Source organism: Pezoporus wallicus, unplaced genomic scaffold (genome assembly GCF_028554395.1).
Source record: "Pezoporus wallicus isolate ANWC-B61680 ecotype Strahan unplaced genomic scaffold, APGP_CSIRO_Pwel_v1 contig_8702, whole genome shotgun sequence".
In the NCBI taxonomy this organism is placed as follows: domain Eukaryota; kingdom Metazoa; phylum Chordata; class Aves; order Psittaciformes; family Psittacidae; genus Pezoporus; species Pezoporus wallicus.
The window spans coordinates 1,396,607-1,418,466 of record NW_026636754.1 but is presented as its reverse complement, the minus strand read 5'-3'; the positions used below and the strand labels follow the sequence as shown (position 1 = coordinate 1,418,466).

The 21,860-nt window shown below is 40.8% G+C and overlaps 1 protein-coding gene across 3 annotated transcripts in view; it reads left to right on the top strand.

Moving 5' to 3' along the window:
• TBCD (tubulin folding cofactor D) overlaps nt 1-21,860 on the top strand; it is a 122,387-nt gene that overhangs the window by 89,700 nt on the left and 10,827 nt on the right. For all 3 annotated transcript variants that reach the window (XM_057401396.1, XM_057401399.1, XM_057401397.1), the window contains 9 exons: nt 1,872-1,953; nt 4,296-4,414; nt 4,710-4,801; nt 5,547-5,687; nt 8,685-8,768; nt 10,044-10,202; nt 11,335-11,473; nt 17,639-17,760; nt 18,944-19,021. In XM_057401396.1, coding sequence (XP_057257379.1) covers nt 1,872-1,953; nt 4,296-4,414; nt 4,710-4,801; nt 5,547-5,687; nt 8,685-8,768; nt 10,044-10,202; nt 11,335-11,473; nt 17,639-17,760; nt 18,944-19,021 — 1,016 coding nt within the window. The remainder of the gene's footprint in view (nt 1-1,871; nt 1,954-4,295; nt 4,415-4,709; nt 4,802-5,546; nt 5,688-8,684; nt 8,769-10,043; nt 10,203-11,334; nt 11,474-17,638; nt 17,761-18,943; nt 19,022-21,860) is intronic.

Below are 21,860 nucleotides of genomic sequence, written 5' to 3'. Positions count from 1 at the left end.
AAAATTGTTCCTGTTGGACAAAGTAATTGAGTGGTGCTGCAGTGACAGCGGGCAGCAACAATGTGCTTGACTTTTCCATTAAACTCTGTTGCAAATCCTTTTACTGTGCTCTCGAGCTACTCCAATTCTGAGTATTAGATCCATTTATGGATATGTTTCATGCTATTTTATGTACGTGATCCAAACCCCACCAGTCATTCATCTTAATTTTCCCATGTAATACCATGGCAGTTTGATCTTGCACTCTTAAAGGCTCCAGTGAATTATAAAGATGATTTTTGTCTTCCCTGTTACAGCCATCACAGAGAAATTTGAATATAACATATTGTGTTTGTTTTCTTAGGCTTTAAAAATAAGCTAAAAAAGCATTGCAAATATCTGGTAGCTCATCTTTTAAAGTCTTCCTTGGAAGACAGAGTAGACTAGAATGTATCCAAATCACCAAAGAAAATTAAAAGAAGACATTCAAATTCCTGCAGTATTCTTTTGGCATTAGGGATTTATTCAAAGAGCTTGTATGTCTTATGAGTGGACCTTCTAAACCAAGTTTTGAAGAATTAATTATACGCTTTAGAGAATTTTGAGTTGTTTGGTTAACATTAATTATCATTGAGAAGTGTTTACTAAATATAAATCCTCACTTGATTTCTGTATATACTTTAGAAAGAAATCATTTTAAGGACAGTGCTTGAGACATTGAAAAGTCATCTTTTTTTCTGACATCCAGGATGCTCTTCCGATGTAACTTCATGCATTTAAGGTGAAAACCATTCTCTTTAGAAAGTGAAGGCTATGAGCAACCTGTTACAGTGGAAGGCGTCCCTCGCTCATTGCAGGGGGGTTGGAACTGCATGACGTTTAAAGGTCCCTTCCAACCCAAACCATTGGGTGATTCCGTGATCTACAGGACTTATCTATTAGAATTATCTATCTATCTATTAGAATTACCTAATTCTGTATATTTTGCTACTGTAATGCCTCTGGTAGTTACAGTATTACTTAGGATGAATCTTGGTGGGTTTTTTTTCCATGTCCTTGGTTTTTCATAGAGAACAAATCTGAGGTGTCTTTGAAGGCAGAATGAATAAGCTGTACATGATTCCTGTGTTCTTGTACCTGGAGAACAGAGTATTAATAAGTATCATTATTAAGGTGAATGGAACAGTGCATAGTTTTTATATGCTCTCAAATTTATTATAATTTTGGTCAGCATTATATTATTAGCGGAAAAGTATAATTCAACCATAAATTTTATGAGAAAACTTGTTGCATGCTTTTTGAAATAGCAGCTGTACTGGTTTTGCGTTCTGAATCATGACCGAAACCACTCTAAAGATTAGAGGTTCAGGCATAATACACAACCCGTGATCCTTTCTAAACCAGTTAAGATTGACACACAAGGGTTGTGATACTGGATATTTTGGGGGTTTTGTTTATAACCTTAAGTCCATGTTTTTTACCCTCTTTGTTTCCTTTCTGTAGCTCTGGGCAAATATAGTTTATTTCTTGTAATCTGGCATCAATACATTGAAGATGAAATAGTGACTTCTGTATTTTGAAATATTGTAGGTCTTTTAACTGAACTGAAAATACAGTTGATACTTTGCCATTAATCTCTTAATATTAATTTAGCTTACTGGTACTTTTGAAGGAACAAGAGTAAAATCTGGGTTTTTTTTGTTTTTCTTGCATAGGTTTCCTGTTCTTAAACCAGTATTAGGAAGAAATAAAGTAAATGTCAGTGGCTGAAGGGAAGGACTTTTTAAAGAAAATCCACTCTTTTTCCTTAACCCTTTAATTCTAAGCACAGTTACAATGAACTATAAACTTAGTGTAAATATATCAAGTTCACAGTTTTGCCTTTGTTGCAGGAGTCTGCTGTCTCTGCACTGGCTGCGCTCTGTAATGAGTATTACATCAATGAAAAGGGAGAAGCTGATTCAGCTGTACAGGGTAATGACTCATGTTTACAGTAGAGGTGGAAAATACTGAACTGGACCTAACTTGCACTTTGGAAGTACTGGGGAGGATGGGGAGGAGCATCACTAATTTTAAAGGACCTTAAAATGCCTCAGGAACAAATATTTTCATCTCTATGCCAGTAAAAACTATGTATTTCATGACCATTAAATTGTGTATGTTGTGAGACTGAAATCCACTGTTAAACATCTTCCCCATAACGTCTGAAGTGTGCATGTATGTGCGTAAGCTACTGTGCAGAAGACATTCAGTGACAATGCAGGTGCCTTAGGTATGAAAGCAGGTCTAAACATGATTAAGGGGATTAGGAAAAAAAGCTTTTGGTAAAAATCTAACCAGTTTCACTATCACTTGACAGATTAAAATGAAAACACAAATTTAAAGATAGGTCAGTGATTCGGCATTCTGAATCTCTCCCTGTAAGACTGCTGTTTTATTGAATCACTTCTATTACTTCCATTTGTTTTCACTTTGTTTTATTTTTTTCTGTCTTAGTGTGTTCTGGTTTGGTTTTGATGACTGTCTCTTTTAATATTCTTTCAGGATGGGTTGTATTGAATTAATATTGTAGACGCTTCATAGGCCCTGTTTTATGAAGCTGAAAACTCTTAGAAGAATATTAACATTTGCTAGCATAATTACGAAGTAGTTACAAGTGAAGAGCTGTTCGTTTGCCAGTTGTCATGTCCTAATTTTATGTCATTTGGCTAAAATGTCAATCTTAAATTGACATCAGTCAAAGCGAAGACTGTCATAGTCTTATTGTCTAAGATCATCTTGCTGTCTAAGCAAGCGTTGCATCTTCCTATGGCCTCAAGACTCTACCTTACACTCAGTGGTTAGGAAAGTTTTAAATAATACATATGCTTATGTGAAGGTATTGCTAACCTCTGGACAGGGAACTAGTTTCCTGCTGTGAGGAACTAGTTGAGGCTTGCCTATTGCATAGGGATTTAAAAAAGAACAAAAAAAAATCAGTCATAAGTTATGATTAATGTGTAGTTTCTTATGGTAACTATTCTTTCTTCCTCTAGCAAATATTGCTCAATCATTTAAATCTTGGATGACAGTAAGCAATGGCACTATTAAATAATTGTCCTGGGATCTGTTATTCTTTTTCCATGAGGATTAAACACTACATATTCAGTGAAGAGATGAAGCATAGAATCAGACTGGTTTGGGTTGGAAAAGTTCATCCAGTTCCAACCCCCTGCCGCAGGCAGGGACACCTTCCACTAGACCAGGCTTCTCCAAGCCCCGTCCAGGCTGGCCTTGAACACTGCCAGGGATGGGGCAGCCACAGCTTCTCTGGGCAACCTGATGAGGCAGTTTCTCATCACCCTCACCAGAAAGAACTTCTTCCTGATATCTCATCTAAACCTCTCCTCTGTCATTTTAAAGCCCTTTTTCTGGAGTACCTTGTTTTTCTCTGTGTTTTACAGAAGAATTTAATGTATTGACCAAAAAAGCTGGTAAAGGAAGTATTGTCTGTTAAACCAGTGATGAAAACTACAATGGAAAGACATAGATTCCTGACTTCTTTCTTTTTGTTTTCATTCATTCTCATTTTCTTCTTTGTATCACTTTACTGTTGAGGCTCCTTTTTCCATGTGTGGTTCAGTTTACTTGAGTGCTTTTTATCTGCTGCCTCTTGTAGAGGCCATTGTCCTTGTTTTGTCCCTATTTTGTCACATAGTGATGCGCATCATCAGAGCACAGCATCCATACTTTAAAGTGGTCCCTTCTTTTTGAGCTTTCTCTGCAAAAAGCCCAACTTGTTTTTTGTCTCTCTGTAACATGATATGAAATTATCCCATTGGTTAGGTATGATCTGAGTGTGTGTTTAAACCCCCAGTCCAATAGGACTTTTCTGGGGGGGAAAACTCTCAAATAACAAATGCAAAGACATCTCTTTCCTAACATAGAATACTTGTCTAATTATGGAAAGTTATGACCTGGCAATATAAAAGAACTTGTTCCCCTGTCTTTGCATAGAAATTGGTGCTTGTACTTTGGATTTATAAAAAATATATAACTGTCCTTTTTTTGCTCTTGAATGGCTTGGATTAGTCTGTCCAAACACCTTACTTTGTGTTTAGAAAATCAGAATTCATTCATGTAACAGTGAGCATTGTAAAACTTTAACCTTTTTTCTGTAGGGAATTCAAGCTATTCTGTATTTTAGCTTAATGAATTGTGAAATTTTCTAGATGCTCTGTTTTGGGGGATCTTCTGGTTTAGTTTTTTGTTAGCCAAGTATGTAAGGATGCTGATGTGGTAATTGCTTTTCACTCTGCAATTGTATTTTTTTCTAGATGAGCTGGTGACAATGTATGTTTCAGAACTACAAAACACAGAGGAAATGGTTCGTTGTGGCTTTTCACGTGCTCTTGGGGCTCTTCCAAGATTTCTGCTGAAGGGCAGGCTTCAGCAGGTGAGAAAACATGACCATTGTAATGAAGAGAGGGCACGGGGCATTTTGAATGAAACCTATGGTGGTAATCAAACTAATAATAATAATCATAATTAAAGGACTTTCTGAAGGAGGTTTGGATTCTAATGTACAGTAACTCCAGAAAATCATCACAGGTTTAGCTTATTATAGATTCTGATAATTAAAGTTTAGTCCTGTGTTAGTAGTGTTAATGGAAATTTAAATTCTGTATTTAAATTCAACGTCATAAATAACGCATTGGATTTAAATATATATTTTTTATATATTTTTCCAGGTTTTGGAAGGTTTGAAACAAGTTACCTTAATTTCCCCTGGAAACGTGAGCTTTGCAGAAGCCAGAAGAGACGCCCTCATAGCAATTGCAAAGTATGTTTATTATCTTGTTGTTTTTTTTTTCATCTCATTCTTTCTCTAGAAGTTTTCTCCTGTTCGTTGTGGTTTCTCTTGTGGGTCTGTAGCATGATTCCTGACATCAGCTACACTATGATGTACACGTTTTCAGGGCTGTGTGCATCTCCATTATTCGGTAGGTCTTTGAATTAGAGGATGATCACACACCTGAGGATGGAGTACAGCTGTGATGGTGGTGTGGGGTTTTTTACTGAATTAAGTGACTAGCTAGAGTGTATTTTGGAGTTCACCTTTCTCATGGGCTGCGATTTAGTGAACTGTAGTGAGAAGGAAGAATATGTCTTTTCTACTTTCCTAATAATGTGAAGAAGTTTGTTAATATCAAATTCAATGCACATTGCATTAGTCCTTTTCTCTTCTTGCTTACTTCATTTAAAGAGAGTTCAGAAACTCATCGGTGCTTTAAGCATGTTCCTTTTTGTAGTATTATAGATTATTATATATATATCTGCTTTATCTGTTGAGTTTTTAGCCTTGGCAGTGTTCCTTTAAACCCAAACACAGATCAGAAATAAATCCTCAGGTCAAATATGACACAGTAGGCTCAGAAGTATCCTTCATACTGTTTGTAGCAGATGTTACAGGCGGTTAGAATACTGTATGTCAGGGAATTTTATTAAGCAACAGAACAAAGCTGTGATCTTGAATGTTTCTCCTTGCTAGTGCTGTGGTTTCTCCCACTTATTTTCTCTTCTTAAAGGGTTTGCCAGACAGCAGGTGTAAAGGGAGAAGGATCCCAGGAAGAATATGTCTGCAAAGATAACGTTACTCAGATTTATGCTATGCTGCTTAATGGTGTGACTGACTACACCACAGACAGCCGAGGAGATGTTGGAGGATGGTAAGATGCCTTACAAACTAAGACTTAATCATAGCTGTCATGTTTGCTGTCTAATTAAAAACTGATGTGTTTTCAAAACGTGTCAGAAATAGATAGCTCCACGCTTTTGGAGATTTGGGTATAGGTAGAAATACACTGGGGCAAGAGAAGTAGAAAGTGAAAAGAAATGCTGACAAGAATTTGTTTGCCCTCTCCTGGAAGATGGGGATTATTGTGTTTTAAACTGAAGCTCAGCCTTGTTCTGGTTTTGTGGATGACATTATTTTCTCTTAGTGAATATCAGGAATGTATTTGGTCATAAAAAGTACAGAGATTTTAAACTTCTGTTCCGTTGATAGAGCACATTTACTCCTACGTTAACTCTCCTATTGTACGTTCGTGTTGTGGGGGTTCTTTGCCAGGAGAGGGAGCAGTTGCATAACGTGTTAGTGACTAGTGACTGGCCGAGATTGATAAACCTTTATGAACTGTGCTGTGGTATTACTGACTCTTTTGTAAGTTTTGGGCTTCAGTGATTTCACCTATGAGAATGCAATAATTAAATCATAAGTCTGTGGGAATGTAGCTACTACTGTGAAACCTATAGAATAGGGGTAAGATAAAGTCAGTAGCAGTCATATTTTTGTGACATCCTTCAGTCTTCATAGTTCTCTTAATATATGAAGAATATTCAATATGTGATATAGAATTCATCGGGCTTTTCTGTATTCCTTCAGTAACAGTGATCTGGAAAGGCAGTTTCTTAAATTGATGAACTAAAGCACAGTGAAGGCTTCTGTTGTTCTTTGGGTTTATGTTTAATTTCTGAAGAAGCTGTAATTGGGGATGTCCTTGTTCCTGTAGGGTACTTCACTGCAGTATTTACAAACGTGTTGGAAAATTACACAGGATGAATGCTTCAGCCTACTTTTATCAGCCTGAGTTAGTGTTTGTGTCTGTATTTTTCTTGATGTGTGTAATGATACCCAGCCTCTTAGTCTTGGTTGTTAAAATTGTCACGGGGCAGGAAAACAGCAGCAGAGGATAAGAAATCAGAGAACAGTAGGTGTGTGTGGCATCTCATACTTAGAAGAGGAAATGAGGATGCAAACAAGTAAGGATAAAGCACAGGTCATTAGAGCTTGCATAAGGGAAGAACGATTCATGGCTTTTCCTCTCATCCTTACTCAGCTGTCAAATAAGCGAGAGGGAGGTAAATGGGTCTCACTTGGAGAATGTAGAAACACAAGGGAGAGACAGGTGTAGCTGAAGGAAAATGTAAAAGCAATCAAATAGGGTGCAGACTTAGAGAAAGGGAGGAGATACTAAGCTTTTTGCTTTCAAAAGCGGGCAAGATACTGAGGTAGATAAGGACCTGACTAAGTATAATTAGATATTCAAGTTAACTTATTAGGTATTCAAGTTAACTTCCACATCTGACAGCTCTCATCTGGGCCCCCCCCCCAACCTATTGTTTATCCTTCTGTCTATGTCTTAATTTAAAAACAAAACAAAACTCTACAAAGTGGAAATTTTCAAAGAAATCCTGAGGAAATTAAATTCCCAACAGCCATTAAAATTCAAATGTGCTTTGAGCAGCAGATTCCTTTTAAGCTTCTTTGGCAATGCCAGCCAAAATCCAGGCAAGACACCCGTAAATTAAAGGGGGGAGGGAAATCCTTTCTCATAGCAAACTGCAGGCTACTAAATACTTTTGTGGCCTCTCAAATATGTTTTCTCATTCTGTTTGTTCTAATCCATTGACTAAGATGGAAAGATAGGAGGAGACTTGCCATTGCTCTGCAGAGACCTTGTCTTTGGTGTGTAATTTTTGTCTGTCTTCAATGGAATCGTGGGAAAGTTTAACCAACTTTACTTTCTACATGCAAACTTTGCATTGTTTGCTGGGACATGTCCAATCTGTCTGCAGGTGTTAGACATGCGTATCTAATAGTCAGATACTGCATGAAAAACTAGGAAAGCATACTTTGATGAAAGATTGCCAAACTTGTATTAAGCTCCTTAGGAAAAAATGATGTAATTTACCTTTTTTACCATTGCAACAAATGTCCCACCCAGTTTTAGGTCGCATAGACAACTGTTTACATCTGGCTTTGGAAATTGGTGTTATTTCTTTTCACAGCAGGCAGCTGTACCTTTTCTGATATTTCAATTCTTTAATTATCACTGAGAAAGGTTGACATTACCATGAGTTACTAGTGTGATAAATGTGTTGGTGCTGGTCTTCTGCAGGATCGTGTAACTGCTTGAGTATCTGCCATGGTATTGCCTATGTCTTAAGAATGAAACTACTTTTAACAACTCATGTATTGATAAGGCATGGGGCTTAAAACAAGCATATTGATATTCATTTTTGACATTACACTCTTATTTTTATACTGATATCATATTTAGACATTTTGAAGGCAGAAAATCTTCACCATATAGATAATATGCGCTTCAAGCACAACTTAGTGTTAAACTTTTTCATAAAACCAATTATTATTTAGCATAGAGATTGAAGCCATTCTAAGTTACAGTTTTTTAATGCTGGAAATACTAAGCTTGAAAATGTACAAGAATACGGCAGTTCTAATAGTGCTTAAATCTCTTAATGTCAAAATATGGGTTGGCCTTTCTAGAAGATGATAGGAAGGAGACAGAGCACTTAGGTTTAAACACATCTACTTGCACACTAAATATTACTCATTGTTGTCAGTTCTCATGTTCTTAAAGAACAAACTTGATGACATCTGGCTGGAATAAAAACTGAGATGGTGAGGCAGGGGCTTGCCTGGAAACTTGGATGATTGCTGTCCCCTCAGTGCAATGTGGACTTCACTTCATAGGCTTGGTGGTGCAGTTATGCACACTCCTCTTCCTCCCCAACATACAGTAGCTGCTCTCAGAGGTCAACACTTTAATTATTTTGATTTTTTGCCAGTGTTTAGCTTAACTGCTGATGTATTTCTTTAACTAAATACTGATAGAGCTGCTCTAACATCTCTGTTTCAACAGGGTGCGTGAAGCTGCTATGAGAAGTTTAATGGAAGTGACGCTTCTCCTGGTTCAGAACGAAGCAGAGTTAATTGATGCCAACATGTATGTGACTTGTACTGCTTTTGTGTCTTATCTTATAATTACATTCCAATCCACACAGGAAAGCCTTTCTTACATGCTGCATCCTTAGGTGGCAAGGAACTGGCACAGGGTGCCCAGAGAAGTTGTGGCTGCCCTATCCGTGGCAGTGTTCAAGGCCAGGTTGGACAGGGCTTGGAGCAACCTGCCCTAGAGGAAGGTGTCCCTTCCTGTGGCAGGAGTTGGAACTGGATGAGCTTTAAAGCCCATTCCAACCCAAACCATTCCATGATTCTTTTATTGAGTGAAGCAGAACTTTTGATAGAAGTGCATCAACCTTAAACCCATACAGATGCTGAGAATATTGCATCTGTTTTTCAGAGAGACTAACCCTATTGAGAGAAACTGGGGGCAGTTTCGCCTCTGAAGTCCAGGGCATCGGCATGATTTGGTCTACACTTGCCACCTCTGTGGAGCCTGCTAGTATTGTTCAGTGAAATAGAAAGCAAACTTGCCCTCTTACCCAGGGCATCACATCTTTCATTTGGAATGTGAAAAAATGTACTGTCTTCTTTGCAGAATTATTAGTAAGGAAATATGGAGAAAGGTAGCTAACACTGAGCTGCGGATTTTTAATTTCATGATAAAATCAAAGCAAGCAATCGGAGCCATTGCTCAGGGGCTGCAGACATAGATAATTCACATGAAACGTAGGAAAGCATTCCTGCCAGCTGGATCACATTTTCTAAATATTCTGGGGTTTGCTGTAACTGAAGGAGTTCCAGCTGGTTTTACTATCATTAGTTGTCCTTCCTGAAGGTGTAAAGGTCCTTGTGAACACAGTATTGTAGCTGATAGTTTAGTTATGAATGTAGGCAAAACAGGATATTGTAAAAAGCTAGCCAGAGCTAAAGAAACGATTCATTTGGGATGTGTGAGGTTTGGGACAGACCTTGTCCTCTGCTACATGTGCAGTTTTCTACTTGAAAATGTGCTTTTCTCAAGCTTTCTGCTCTGTTTCCTTCTTAAATGTAGCAGTTCATTAAAAGCTCAAAGGAACTTCCTATCTTTTTGGATGAAAGGTAGTATATGAATATCAACAATTTGTAGTACGATGGCTATGGAATTTAAAGCTTTAAAAATTGTCACCATGTTGATGACTTAAACCTCTTGTACGTTCGTTATGAAGAGTTGAACCAAAGTACTTTCATAGCAGGATATTTGTTTTAACGTTGAAACAGTTGAAATTTAGATACGCATTTTACCGGTTACATTATAGATTTGTTTTCTTCTTTGCAGCTGCAAACAGATCATGTGCTGTGTGGCTCAACAGTCAGCTGAAAAGATAGATAAATTCCGAGCTCATGCAGGATCTGTGTTCCTTGCTCTCTTACACTTTGACCATCCTCCGATTCCACACATACCTCATCGAGAAGAGCTAGAAAGGATATTTCCAAGGTAATGTATTGAAAAACGTATCCTAAAACAGTGAAAGTAAAAGATATATGCACCTAATCAGATAAATTATATCTAACTCTAGCAACCTGATGTGCCCAAATGACTAATATATATATTGAGGAATATCTGGTGGTGGTTGTCAGAATTTAATTGAAATGTGCAATGAATAACCATAAATATGTAAAATATTCCAAAGAAGAATTTACAGTATAAGGTCCTGTTACAAACCATAGTTTCCTAAGGAGATAGGTCTTACATGGTCATGCTGCATAAGTCTTTTGCTGCATCAGCCCCAATAATTTCTGAACCCATCAGCCAATTCTATGCTGGATTGTAGACATCATGGCAGTAGCAGATGGGAGACCATTGGTAAAGTGGAACTGCTGGGAGCTGTGTTTTGGTAATCCTGTTCATGAAGCGAACATGTTCATGAAATGGCAGGTTTATAATCTCATCTTCTCTTCATAATGCAAGAGTTGGAATTTACTGGCAGACACCCTTCCTTATCCCCCCCCCGGAAAACATTGATTGATCATAAAGATAACTGTAATGAATTGTGTTATTTTAACCACACTTTAGTTCCAAGATATTTCTAGTTAAAGTGGGAGTGAGAGCAACTGATTGCTGAATGGTGATGATAATACCTCATTGGGAGAGGAAACATCCAATTTTGTGTCCCCATTCTGTTTGTTCAGCAGAATCTGAACCTCCTGTAATTCAAAAAGCCCTGTTTGCTGGGCTGCTGATTGATGTGTGGTGGGGGTGTGTGTCAGCCTCTCCTGGGATAAGTCTGCCTTTGTATCAGTGGTTGACTAGCTGTTGATGGCAGAGAAGTCAGAAAGGAATGCAAGCAGGAGAACTTGTTTTCTTGGTGTAGAGAAAAGTGCATATGAAAAATGAACTGTGGTTCAAAGGAATAAGGACTTGAGGACTGCTTCAGTCCACTGGCAGTGGCTGAAGTTTTTGCATTTTCCCCATATGCTTAAAGACTAATGATAAACTTGATTTTTAGGTAATTCAGAGACTTTCTTCACTGATGTGCTGCTTGAGGATGAGGAGCTATCATAGAAATGTATGGGGAAGAAAGGGAGTGCACACAGCCAATATTATTTTTTCCTTCCCCTTTCCCCAGGTCCGAGAAAGAGACTCTGAACTGGAATGCTGCATCAGAAGCTTTCCCTCGAATCACCCAGCTTTTGGCTTTGCCGGCATACCAATACTCTGTGCTTCTGGGTCTCTCCGTGTCTGTTGGTGGATTGACAGAGACAACGGTAAGAAGGCAGAGTGGCTTTCCTGTTGGGTAGGAGAATGCATTTACTGATAAATTGTGGACTGAAATGTAATAGACTGAAGTCGATCGCAGTGACTGCAGATGGCTGTTTCTGGGAGCGGGTCAGCTGTGAGAGTTTTAAAAGAAATCAAGTCATACTTTTAAACCTGATGGCCTTTATATTTTTCATCTTTAAAAGTACTGTTTTCATGACTTACTGGGCACTTCGTTACCTGTTTCCTGGCCTAATAGAACCTGTTGGCTCAGGCGGCTCTTAGGTTTATTTACTCACCCACTCTTCCAAGCTGTTAGCAGAGGAAGAGTGTTCAACTGAATGCTGTGGCTAAATACAAAGTGATTGCTCTTTTTAAGTGAGGTGAATGCCTCGATGTTTTCATTTGTAACCTGATGTGAGGTGTTAACTGTCAGTTGTCCATACGTGTTAACAGTATGTTCAGGGTTTTTCATTTTGACTTTCTAGCAGAGAGAGCCAGAGCTTACATTACAAAGAAATGTCATTTGGATGTCTGAATCCTCTGAGCTTTGCAATATGTTTCATTCTTCTGTGCCTGAACACTGTCTCTATCACTGGTTTTGGTAGTCTGTCACACTGCCAAAATCTTCCAGACTTTATTATAACTTTACTGTATTCTTCTGTCCTTCTATTACAACTTGTGTCGCTGGTTTCAGAATTCTTGGTTTCAAGGCATTTGGCTTCTCTCTTTTTTTGTTATTTGGCGTAGCCAAAGATGTAGCATATGTGAAAACAGCTATTGGGGTAAGGACACGGTTCAGTGTGACACTACAGACAAGTAACAGAATATTCTGCCAGTGAAAGCTTTAAATCACCATGGTCCTTTAACAGGAGGTCATGAATCAGCACCCCAACAGTGTTTAAGAGTGTTTCTAATTAAGAATACTGTCTCTCATTAAAAAGAGCTGGTAGAAGAGTGGTAAGTGTCGGGGAAACAGCATTTCTGTGGAGAGAGAACAGCTCCTGCTGGGTTCACAGAAGGAAGGAGGTAATCATTTCAAGCTTGTCTCCCATGGCTTCCACTTTTCAGTCTTACAATGAACTGTTGAGAATATGCCTGAATGATGGGTTTTGCCTGGTGCAAAACCCTGATGGGTTCTTTGTGATCAAGAGATGTCCATATGCCTTTGGGTTTAGTGTAGCTGGGAATTTGGTGTCTGTATTTAAAACAATGTGGAGAATTTTAATGTTTCTAAAAAGGGAACTAATTATATAGCTCCAGCTATTTGAGACCTTTGCAAGCATGTGCTTATTGGTTTGTGCCCATAATTATCGGATAGACAGTGTAACTCTTAACAGATTTTTTTAATAGCAGGCATGTACAAGAAATTCAGCTTTTAATCAAACACAGTTAATTATAGGAGGCTCCACCAAAGCCAGAGCTATTCGTGTACATATGAAAAGGGAGGAAGGCTGTGGAGAAACGGACGTTCTGATGGCTGACGAGGGCAGAGGAAAATCCTTACTCAACAGTTTGGTATCTTTTAGGTTTTCTCAAAGTTGTGGTTGTGCTTGGTTTTGAAAAGTGTGAACAGTTCTGTTACTCCCAGCTCCCTTCCCTCGTTACCAGCTGCCAGGGTGCGTAAGGGAAACCTCCTGCCCTGTTTCCAAAACACGAGTTTGAAATGTTAACTTTCTGTGACCCTGCGTTTTTCTTTAGCGTTAAAGGCTTGTTCCAGTTAAAATACTCTCAGGGGCTTTGGCTTTCAAAAGAAGATGACCTCATCCTCTTTTGAGCCAGATAGGAGTGCAAGGGAGGCTCAAGTATAGGATATTTGCACTTGGGATCATACAGTGCACGGTGAATTACGGTTAATATTGAAAAGCAATATATAAATTAGAATTGATGTGTATTAGAATGACTTGCGTTTCAGGCTGTTCTAAGTCTGTAGTGTTCTTTGCTAAATATCCAGGGACTGATTTTAAATATTACTAGAAAAATTTAAGATCTGTTGTATTAAATCCATATGAAAGAATTGGATTTTTTAAGTCTTGAATATGAGAAAATGATTATTCAGATATGTGTTCCTGCAGTAACCTGGGTGTGTTCCTGTGATCTGTCACTTACAAAATATAAACATGCATACACACATGGACATAGAAGAGTCTTGTATACCGCAAGATAATCTGAGTTCAGATGTCTTTAAGTCATCTCATGGAATTAGTAGGAGAAAGGCTCCATTGTAATCCAGCGGTCAGTGGCTATTTCTCCATAGTTAAGATTGCTCTGCAGTATATTTAGCAAGAGTAGTTCTTTGTTCTGCTTTTTAAAGAGATTTTCTGACATGAGCTGTGTGGGGTATCTCAGAAACACTGTGGTGGCAGCATGGTTGCTGAAAGAATTGCAGCTCCAGCATTTGAAGTAATCTGGAAAAACAGAAGATGTCATTCCCTCTGGGGTTTGGCATTCTGCTGCATCGCCTTGGTTCAAAGGGCACTTTCTCTGTGTAAAAGAATCTTCTAATTATATATGTGGCCCACAGTGATGCAGATTTCTTATGGCTGCATAAAACCCCCTCTCAGTATATGGAGATCAGAACAAGACAATGGGGTTCTTTCTCCAGTTCCCAAACCCCGGAGTTTCAGGGTCAGGATATAATTTTGATATAATTTCATTATTGTTGAATATTACATTACGTTTGGAACTTGGTTAAAGCACAGAATGTCCTGGGAGGTCCCCTCACCCCCGAGAGTGAAAATTACATTTTAAAATGTTACAGAAATTTTAAGTAAATCCTTTTTTTTTTCTTTTCTTTCTTTCTTACAAAAGAAACAGCAACCAGTGTTGAAAATTGGAGGTTTTCTCGCAGGCCAGTACCGGGGTTCCAAGATGAGATGATGATATTCCTCCTTCTTATAAAATATCACTGACTGGAGCCTTAGAGTTACTGGCCTCCAAAGATCTGCTTTATTAAAGGGAACATTGCAAGGACAACAATGGAGACATGGTTTCACTTGTGCTAAAACTCCAGTGATATGCAGTTGTTTCTGAAGTGACTGGGAAAACAGGCTACTGCCACTGCAGGGCTGTAAATTTGTCAGGATTAGAAGTGATCCAAACCCAGCGTTATTTATTGAGCGTAACGTGGTTTCGTCTGCACGTGTTACAGGAATGTTCTGATGCTGTCGGTGGGTCTTGCTCTGCTGAAATGCTTTTATGAAAACTGGAGCCTTTAGCAATGAGCTGCACATCTGATTTTGCCCAGGCTTTCCCAGCAGTTACTCACTTGACTTCCATTTGGGGTGCATTACGTGCAGCAGACTGAATTTTGTTGTGATACCTGGGCTCTGAGGAGACTGGCCTGATGGGAGGCGGAGAACCACTGGGGTTGTGTCCTTAGGACTTTATCATCAGATGAATGGTCCCTTTGAACACTGTTTGCCTTATCGTGTGTTCCCTATCACTGAAATATCTACTATTAGCTTGAATGATGAGAGAGTCAGGCCTTGGCAAACCCTGCTTTTACTGTGTTTAATAAGAACAAGGTCATTCTCAGGCCTCCTCTTAAATTCTTATCCAAAGTTGTCCCAGTTCCAACCCATTAACCTCCTAATTTCCTTTCCCAGTCCTTGTGGAACCCCAGGGAAAGGTAAATGTCACACATCTGATGTAGTGTGAATTCTGTGTTCTGCATAGATGAGGAAGAAATTTGGAAATGCTCTTCTCTGCAAAGACTCCTAAGCAGTTAAGGGTATAGCTCAGGTAATTGTCCTCAGGTTATCTGGGAAATGAATCCTGAGGAGGACGTGCGGGTTTAACCTGTTCATCTCATGGCATCTTGTTATGTTGGAATTACCTCCAGTAAAGTCCATATGGTGTATGCTGATGATTTGGAAAACATTCCATGTTTCAGTCTCCCAAGCAGCTGTGTGATGGTTTATCCACACCTTTCAGTTTAATTACGTCCTAATGAAGAAATGCTGTCTTCATCATAGAGTTTTTCTGATTATCATGCTGCTCCCTCTTGGTTTAGCCCAGCACTGGAGCCTCCTATGTGCAGTTACACTTGCCCTTTCCTTTCGTGCCCATTGTTGCCTTTTCAGTCATTGGAATCTGCAGGAAAAGCATCAAGTAATTAAGCTTTTTTCAGAAAATGGTGTGAGATCCATAGGGAAGTTTAAAAGACAAATAGAGAAAGTTACCCGGTTAACCTCATTCTTCCTGAGACTTGACTTGGATGTAACCTTTCTTGTGCTTATGGTTGCTCTCTGCTAGTGTAAGGCAGCGGTCTTTAAAGCAGAGATTGTTTTAGAGGGCAGCGTGCAGCAATTAATCAGGTTTCAGATTTTCAGGACCTCTTTCTTTCTTACCACTGTATTTCCTGTGCAGACCTTTCAGTGTGAAGGGGCCAGTTTATGCTCAGCATACAGGGGAAGTACCAGCGTTAGTTTTGGCATATGGAAGAACCTCACTCAGTTCAATCCAGTACTTGAGGTTAGCACAGCTGGCTTCTGCAAATGTTTTAAAGACTTTTCACGGAGATTTGGCTGCCGTTTTGCAATGCAGAATAACTGAATCATTCCTTTACATTGCTTTACTTCTTTAAAGAAGTATTTCTGCTTCTGCATTGCCCAGGATGTGTCACTACAGAACAAGTAGTTAGAACCACAGCCTCTGCTGGGCTGTGTACAAGTAGGCTGAAACTTTTGGAAACTACTTCAGAGCTTTGATTGAGGGCCAACACATTTCTTGTTCTGTTGTGCAGATGCACCCAGAACTGTTACTGATACAAAAGTGAGGTAAAATGTTTAAATAGAGGTTGTTCTCTCTTGTTTTCAGGCAGACAGACACTTACTACACTGCTCATACCAATCTAACGTTGTTTTTCTTGATAAAAGTCAGTCTTCTGAGGGAGCTGATTGCACTTCTGAATGAGCTATCAAAATGCTACGTATGAGCTTCAGAAAGACAATCTCCACTGACAGAGCAGGCTTGCTGACTGCTTACAGCCCCCTCTTGACTCAACAGGGAATGGTTTAACACTTGGGACCAAAACTGAAAGAAGTCTGTGCTTCGAAACTGCTCTGCCCCACCTGCCCTTCCCATAGCCCCCTTCATGTAAGCCAGTTTCTTATGGGAAAGACTTGACCAAGCCGCAGGAGGATGGATAATCCTTCACATCAGAATGGAGAAGATGCAGCAGTCTGATGATGTTTATCCTTGATACAGCGTTTTCCTTTGAGGGGTCGTTCTTGTAACAAAAAAACCACCCAAATTCTTATCCTCAAGGGAAATCAACTAATATTTTAAAAGATGAGCCTGGAAACTGAAATTCCACCTCTCCCCGAAATGGCAAATCTTAGCATTAGTAGTGATGTTTGTATAGTCCTTGTCCTGCAGCTCAGGGGTGTACTGTAAGCCTCTTGAGCCATGGATCCTACTTGATAGGTGGGTCCCATGAGAAAGAGGGGTCCCGTGGAGGTCCCACACTGCAGCTCCAGGAGTGGGGAGGCCACTGGCTGGTGCCTGTGGGGCTGTGGTTCCTGCAGGGCTGGGCTCATCGCTGTAGGGAGGTGCTGAGCCAAGGCTGGACCCTGCCATGTTTGCGGGGTGGTGTTACACAGAGGGATGCTTCCAGCTGAGCCTTGGGCACAGGCATTAAAAGCCCCTCCATCTTTCTGAAGCAGCTGATGAACATTACAAAGTTAAACCAAGAGGCATTACTTCTGAGTTGGTTTTCATTTCTAACCTGAGTAGTGGTTGGTGTGGCCTGTACCAAGTGCCCAAGAGCTTCTCTGCAGTGTTCAGTTGTTTAATAAATATTACCTCTTGAACTTCTTGTGTGCTCTTTCACAGCCATAACAATATTACTGTTTGAAGTAAAGCAGGATAATCACAGCGCTCTGGGGATGTTTTACTTTGAGAGAAAGAAAATAACAAACCTTTAATGTGGTCTCTTTTCCTACAATGGCAAAACGTAAAAAAGGAAGGAAAACCCTTCCTTGAGAAGGGATTAATGCAAGTGAAATAGCCACATGCCTGTCAGATATCGATATTGAATTTAATGTACTTGGCTGCTGTTGGAAGTGTGTGTTCCAGTGCAGGTCTACACCTCCGGTAGTGAGGGACAAGCATAACTGTACAGTGGGGTTTGTTCCCTGTACCTGCATCTGAGGTTCCTTCTCTTGCAGCTCAGATACTCTGCCCAGAGCCTTTTTGACTACATGAAGAAAATCCAGAACGATTCCAGCGCTTTGGAGAGTTTTTGTGAAACACTGCTGCAGGTCTTTGAGGACAACCTGCGGAATGACCGGTAACCGTTTCCCTGTGCTCTTCATTCCTAACAGCAGGACAGCTTGAAATCAGATGCATGGCACGTCTTTTACTAGGGCTAGATGAAGCATGCCTGAGCCTTGTTAAGTGTGCTTTACGCCATCAGGTTGCTACAGTAAAACCTATAGCAAAGGAGTGGTGTAGGGTATTTTGCATTTACTATCACATTATCACGCATAATGGGATAAACACCAGGTTTTATATAATGCAGTACTGGGGTTATATATTGCTGCACGCTCTTCAGTATCGTCCAGTCTGCATTTCCTTTAGGTAGAGTTCTTTCAGAAATACTTGAAGGAGGTATCATTTTCTTGTGAAGATTTTTCTTTAAAGGTGACTTATTCAGCAAAATGAGATTAATTTCTCTAAGCCTCACTTATCAATACAGGACAAGGGGTAACGGGTTCAAGCTTAAACAGGGGAAGTTTAGATTGGATATAAGGAAGAAGTTCTTTACTGTTAGGGTGGTGAGGCACTGGAATGGGTTGCCCAGGGAGGTTGTGAATGCTCCATCCCTGGCAGTGTTCAAGACCAGGTTGGACAGAGCCTTGGGTGAGATGGTTAAGTGTGAGGTGTCCCTGCCCATGGCAGGGGGTTGGAACTGGATGATCTTAACGTCCTTTCCAACCCTAACTGTTCTGTGATTCTATGATTCTAATATGTGCAAAATAGAAAATATTCCCTACTGTGAAAAAAAAACATGATTATTAACAGGATTTTCAGGTCTATTCTGTTTCTTTTCTCATTTGTTGAAACAGAAAATACGACCGCAGTTAATGCAGCTGACACATTGTGTGTCGGTTCACTTGGTAATTGCCCGCTGTAACTGCTGGTAGGTTTTGTGCAATGTGTTGTTTATATCCTAGAAAATAAATCACTGTTTTCTACTCCCATGAACTGTGTTTTCAGGACCCTGCAAGTTGAAACCAGGCGTGTTGTAAATCAGGTGTTTTCCTTCTGGCTCTAACAGAAGGTCCCCCTCTCAGCCAAGGAGGATGGTTTAGCCAACACACAACTCCCCGAGCAACCCTCCCCTGTCTAAATTAGGTTTCTAATTTAAATATGTGTAGGTAGATAGGAAGTTTCTTTGTTTCTCGTTAAAACACTGTGTATATGTATGCCAGGAAGTGTATTTACATTGTTAAATGATCTTCTTTCATCAGGGTGTCTGTACCTCTCCTGACAATGCTGGACCAAATGCTGGCAAATGGCTGTTTTGACACCTTTACCATGCAAGAGAAGTAAGTTGCTGAAAGTCTTTTCTGTGTGTTTTCCACCATGCAACAGGCCTCTTGAATCTTACAGTGCTGCTGAACTGCTCTAGGTGTGGGTCCATGGGACTCCAGGGGTGAGTGTACGTGGCTCTGGTGATTTAAGTTTTTGCAGATGTTTCAGAGGAGAATGGTTTTAATTCCAGTAATATTAAGATATATTCCATAGACCCTGCCAGGCAGCGTCGGGGCACATGTAGTGGTGTTTGCAGAATTGTACAGTGTAAATGCTACAAGCACTTGTACTGGTTTTGGAGTTTTTTGATTCAAGAACTGCAGGCAGCAAATAGATCTGAAAAGCCTTATGAATCTAAAGGTTTCAATTGAGTCTGCTCCTGTTTTGAAGTGTGTATTTAGATAGTCTCTTTTAATTGAGTGAGAGTTGAAGATTAGTCAGATACTCACAGATAGAATGAATAGTGCTTGTTCAGTTTGGTGATCATGCTGGTGACCTGGGGACTTCCACACAGACTCCAGCCTTCCCTGAGGGGAGAATGATAGATCATGGGTGGAAATCCCAGAAGAGTCTGTCTCCTGCATCATGGGGCACTGGACAGAGCGCGTGTGGTAGCATCAGTGTGTTTGCTGTGCCAGTGAGGCTCAAACTCAGTCCCGTGGTGCCATTGTAAAGCTTGATGGAAAAGGCCTGAAATAAAACCTAGGGGGGAGAAGAGGGGGAGAAGATTTTTGAAGGTGATCCAAGCATATTTTTGACAAAAAGGCCACCTGCTGCTCTGTAATGTGTGCCTTACAGTTAAACAGTAATAAGAGGGATGAGGTGTTTTTAAAAGCACTCTTACTGCTGGTGAGCAGCTTTCCTGTTGCTTCTATTCTGCTGTAAACTTCTTGTCATATAGCAAATGAAAAACCTTTTGGAGAACCTGGGAATGAAAGACTGACATTCCTTGAGGTGTTTGTTTCCATTTCATTGACTTCCCCCATTTTTTACTACAGTGGGCTGACTGGAGTTTCAGCAAGGGGTAGTGTGAACTGTCCTGGACCTTACTTCCTAATAAAACAGCAGCAGTCCAGAGCAGGTAATATCCTACACTGCTTAATTTAAGCAGGATCGGAGCAACCTGGTCCAGTGGAAGGTGTCCCTGCTCATTGTAGGGGGCTGGAACTAGAAGAGCTTTAAAAGTCCCATCCACCTCAAACCGTTCTGTGATTCTGTGACTAACGACTTTTGGCTGGATTAGTTTGACACTCGTTCAGAGCTCGCTGCTCCAGTTAAAGCACATTGCCACTTGGTGTCACTCCTGCCCTGCAGAGATGTGACCTGCGAGGCGTTTTCCTGCCTCTTCCACCTCCCAGCTCCTCAAGTTCAGAATATGCAGCTTGACATCTCTGGCATGGTTCTGTAGGTGGCTTTCAGCACTGGAGCTCTCTGCAGGGCTGGTGTCTTGTGATCTTAGTTCAGGAGGGCGAGTGAACCCCTGGGTGTTTCTCCTCAGTTGTCGTATGTTGAGTGCTCCTGTTTAGATTGATGGGTGGTGCGTGGGTCACTTCTCTGCCAGGGTCCTGCCGAACCTGCCAGTGGGGAAGTGAAGTGCAGGGTAAATACCTGCCCTGTGGGGTTTGAAATGAATCAGCTTCAGTATCACTGGCGTAATCACAAGTCTCTCAGAAGCAGCTTCTCTTTGTTGTGCTTGGCTTAGTTTTGAGTCTGCAGTATGGAAAGCTAAGCTCTTCCTGCCATTTTTAAGGCTGCTACTTCCTGTTCATCTTAAGTTGGCTTAAACCTGCATGTCCAGCATGGGAGTCTCCCCCTCCTGTGAACTGGCAGGAATGGTTTGTATTGCTACGTGATGAATGGCATTAGGGAACTGTTCCAGGTTAAAAATACCCTGTAAAACTCAGCTTGAGGTCGTTCCTCGATCTGTTCTGCTGTGTGCTCACAAACCGTGCCAGAATAAAGTGGGAAGCAGTGGGAGGGAAGGGAGGGAAACCATTTCTCTTGGCAGCAGGGCAGGTGTCCACAGGCACAAAGCGCCTGTGAAACTGCAGCATCATTCACCTCCCGCTTCCTCCCTGCCCCGTGTGCCCTCCTGCCCAAACAGGGACATAGAGCTCAGCTGAAATGGGATTCCTTCACCGTGGTGGCATGACCCAATCCCTCCCCGTTTCACCTCAAGGTACCTGGTGAATATTCGGAGCCGTATTCATAATTATGTAGGGAGTGTGAATTGATCAGAGAATGGAAGCCGCCTGCAAACCTGGCACTGGGTGATTGTTTTCTGGTTACAGCTCCTGTGGCTGCAGGGAGATTGGTAGGTCCTGAGGAACTATGGTAAGATTAGTGTAACACAGAGCACCAGCGCAACAGAATAGCCTGTGAATGGCAGTTCAGGATCTAACGCTTTCTGGAGTAGTAAGTAAAAGCATTGAGTCTGATTCTTCTGTGTACGTATGAAGCATCCATGCACTGTGTATGTATCACATTTTTCTGGCGCTCTTGCAGTGTTTCAGGATGGTCTGTGTCCCACTGAGCTCCGACTGAAGGTTTCTATGTACTGCTGTGCATTACGCATTGCGTGTGTTCTCTGAGGGTGCTGAGGCACTGGCACAGGGTGCCCAGAGAAGCTGTGGCTGCCCCATCCCTGGCAGTGCTCAAGGCCAGGTTGGACACAGGGGCTTGGAGCAAGCTGCTCTAGTGGAAGGTGTCCCTGCCCGTGGCAGGGGTTGGAGCTGGAGGAGCTTTAAGGTGCCTTCAGCCCAAACCATTATGGCATTCTGTGATTTCTCTCTTTGCTGAACATGGACTTCTTCAGAGCAGTTCTGCTGCTCTTACATTAGGCACCCAGCAGCA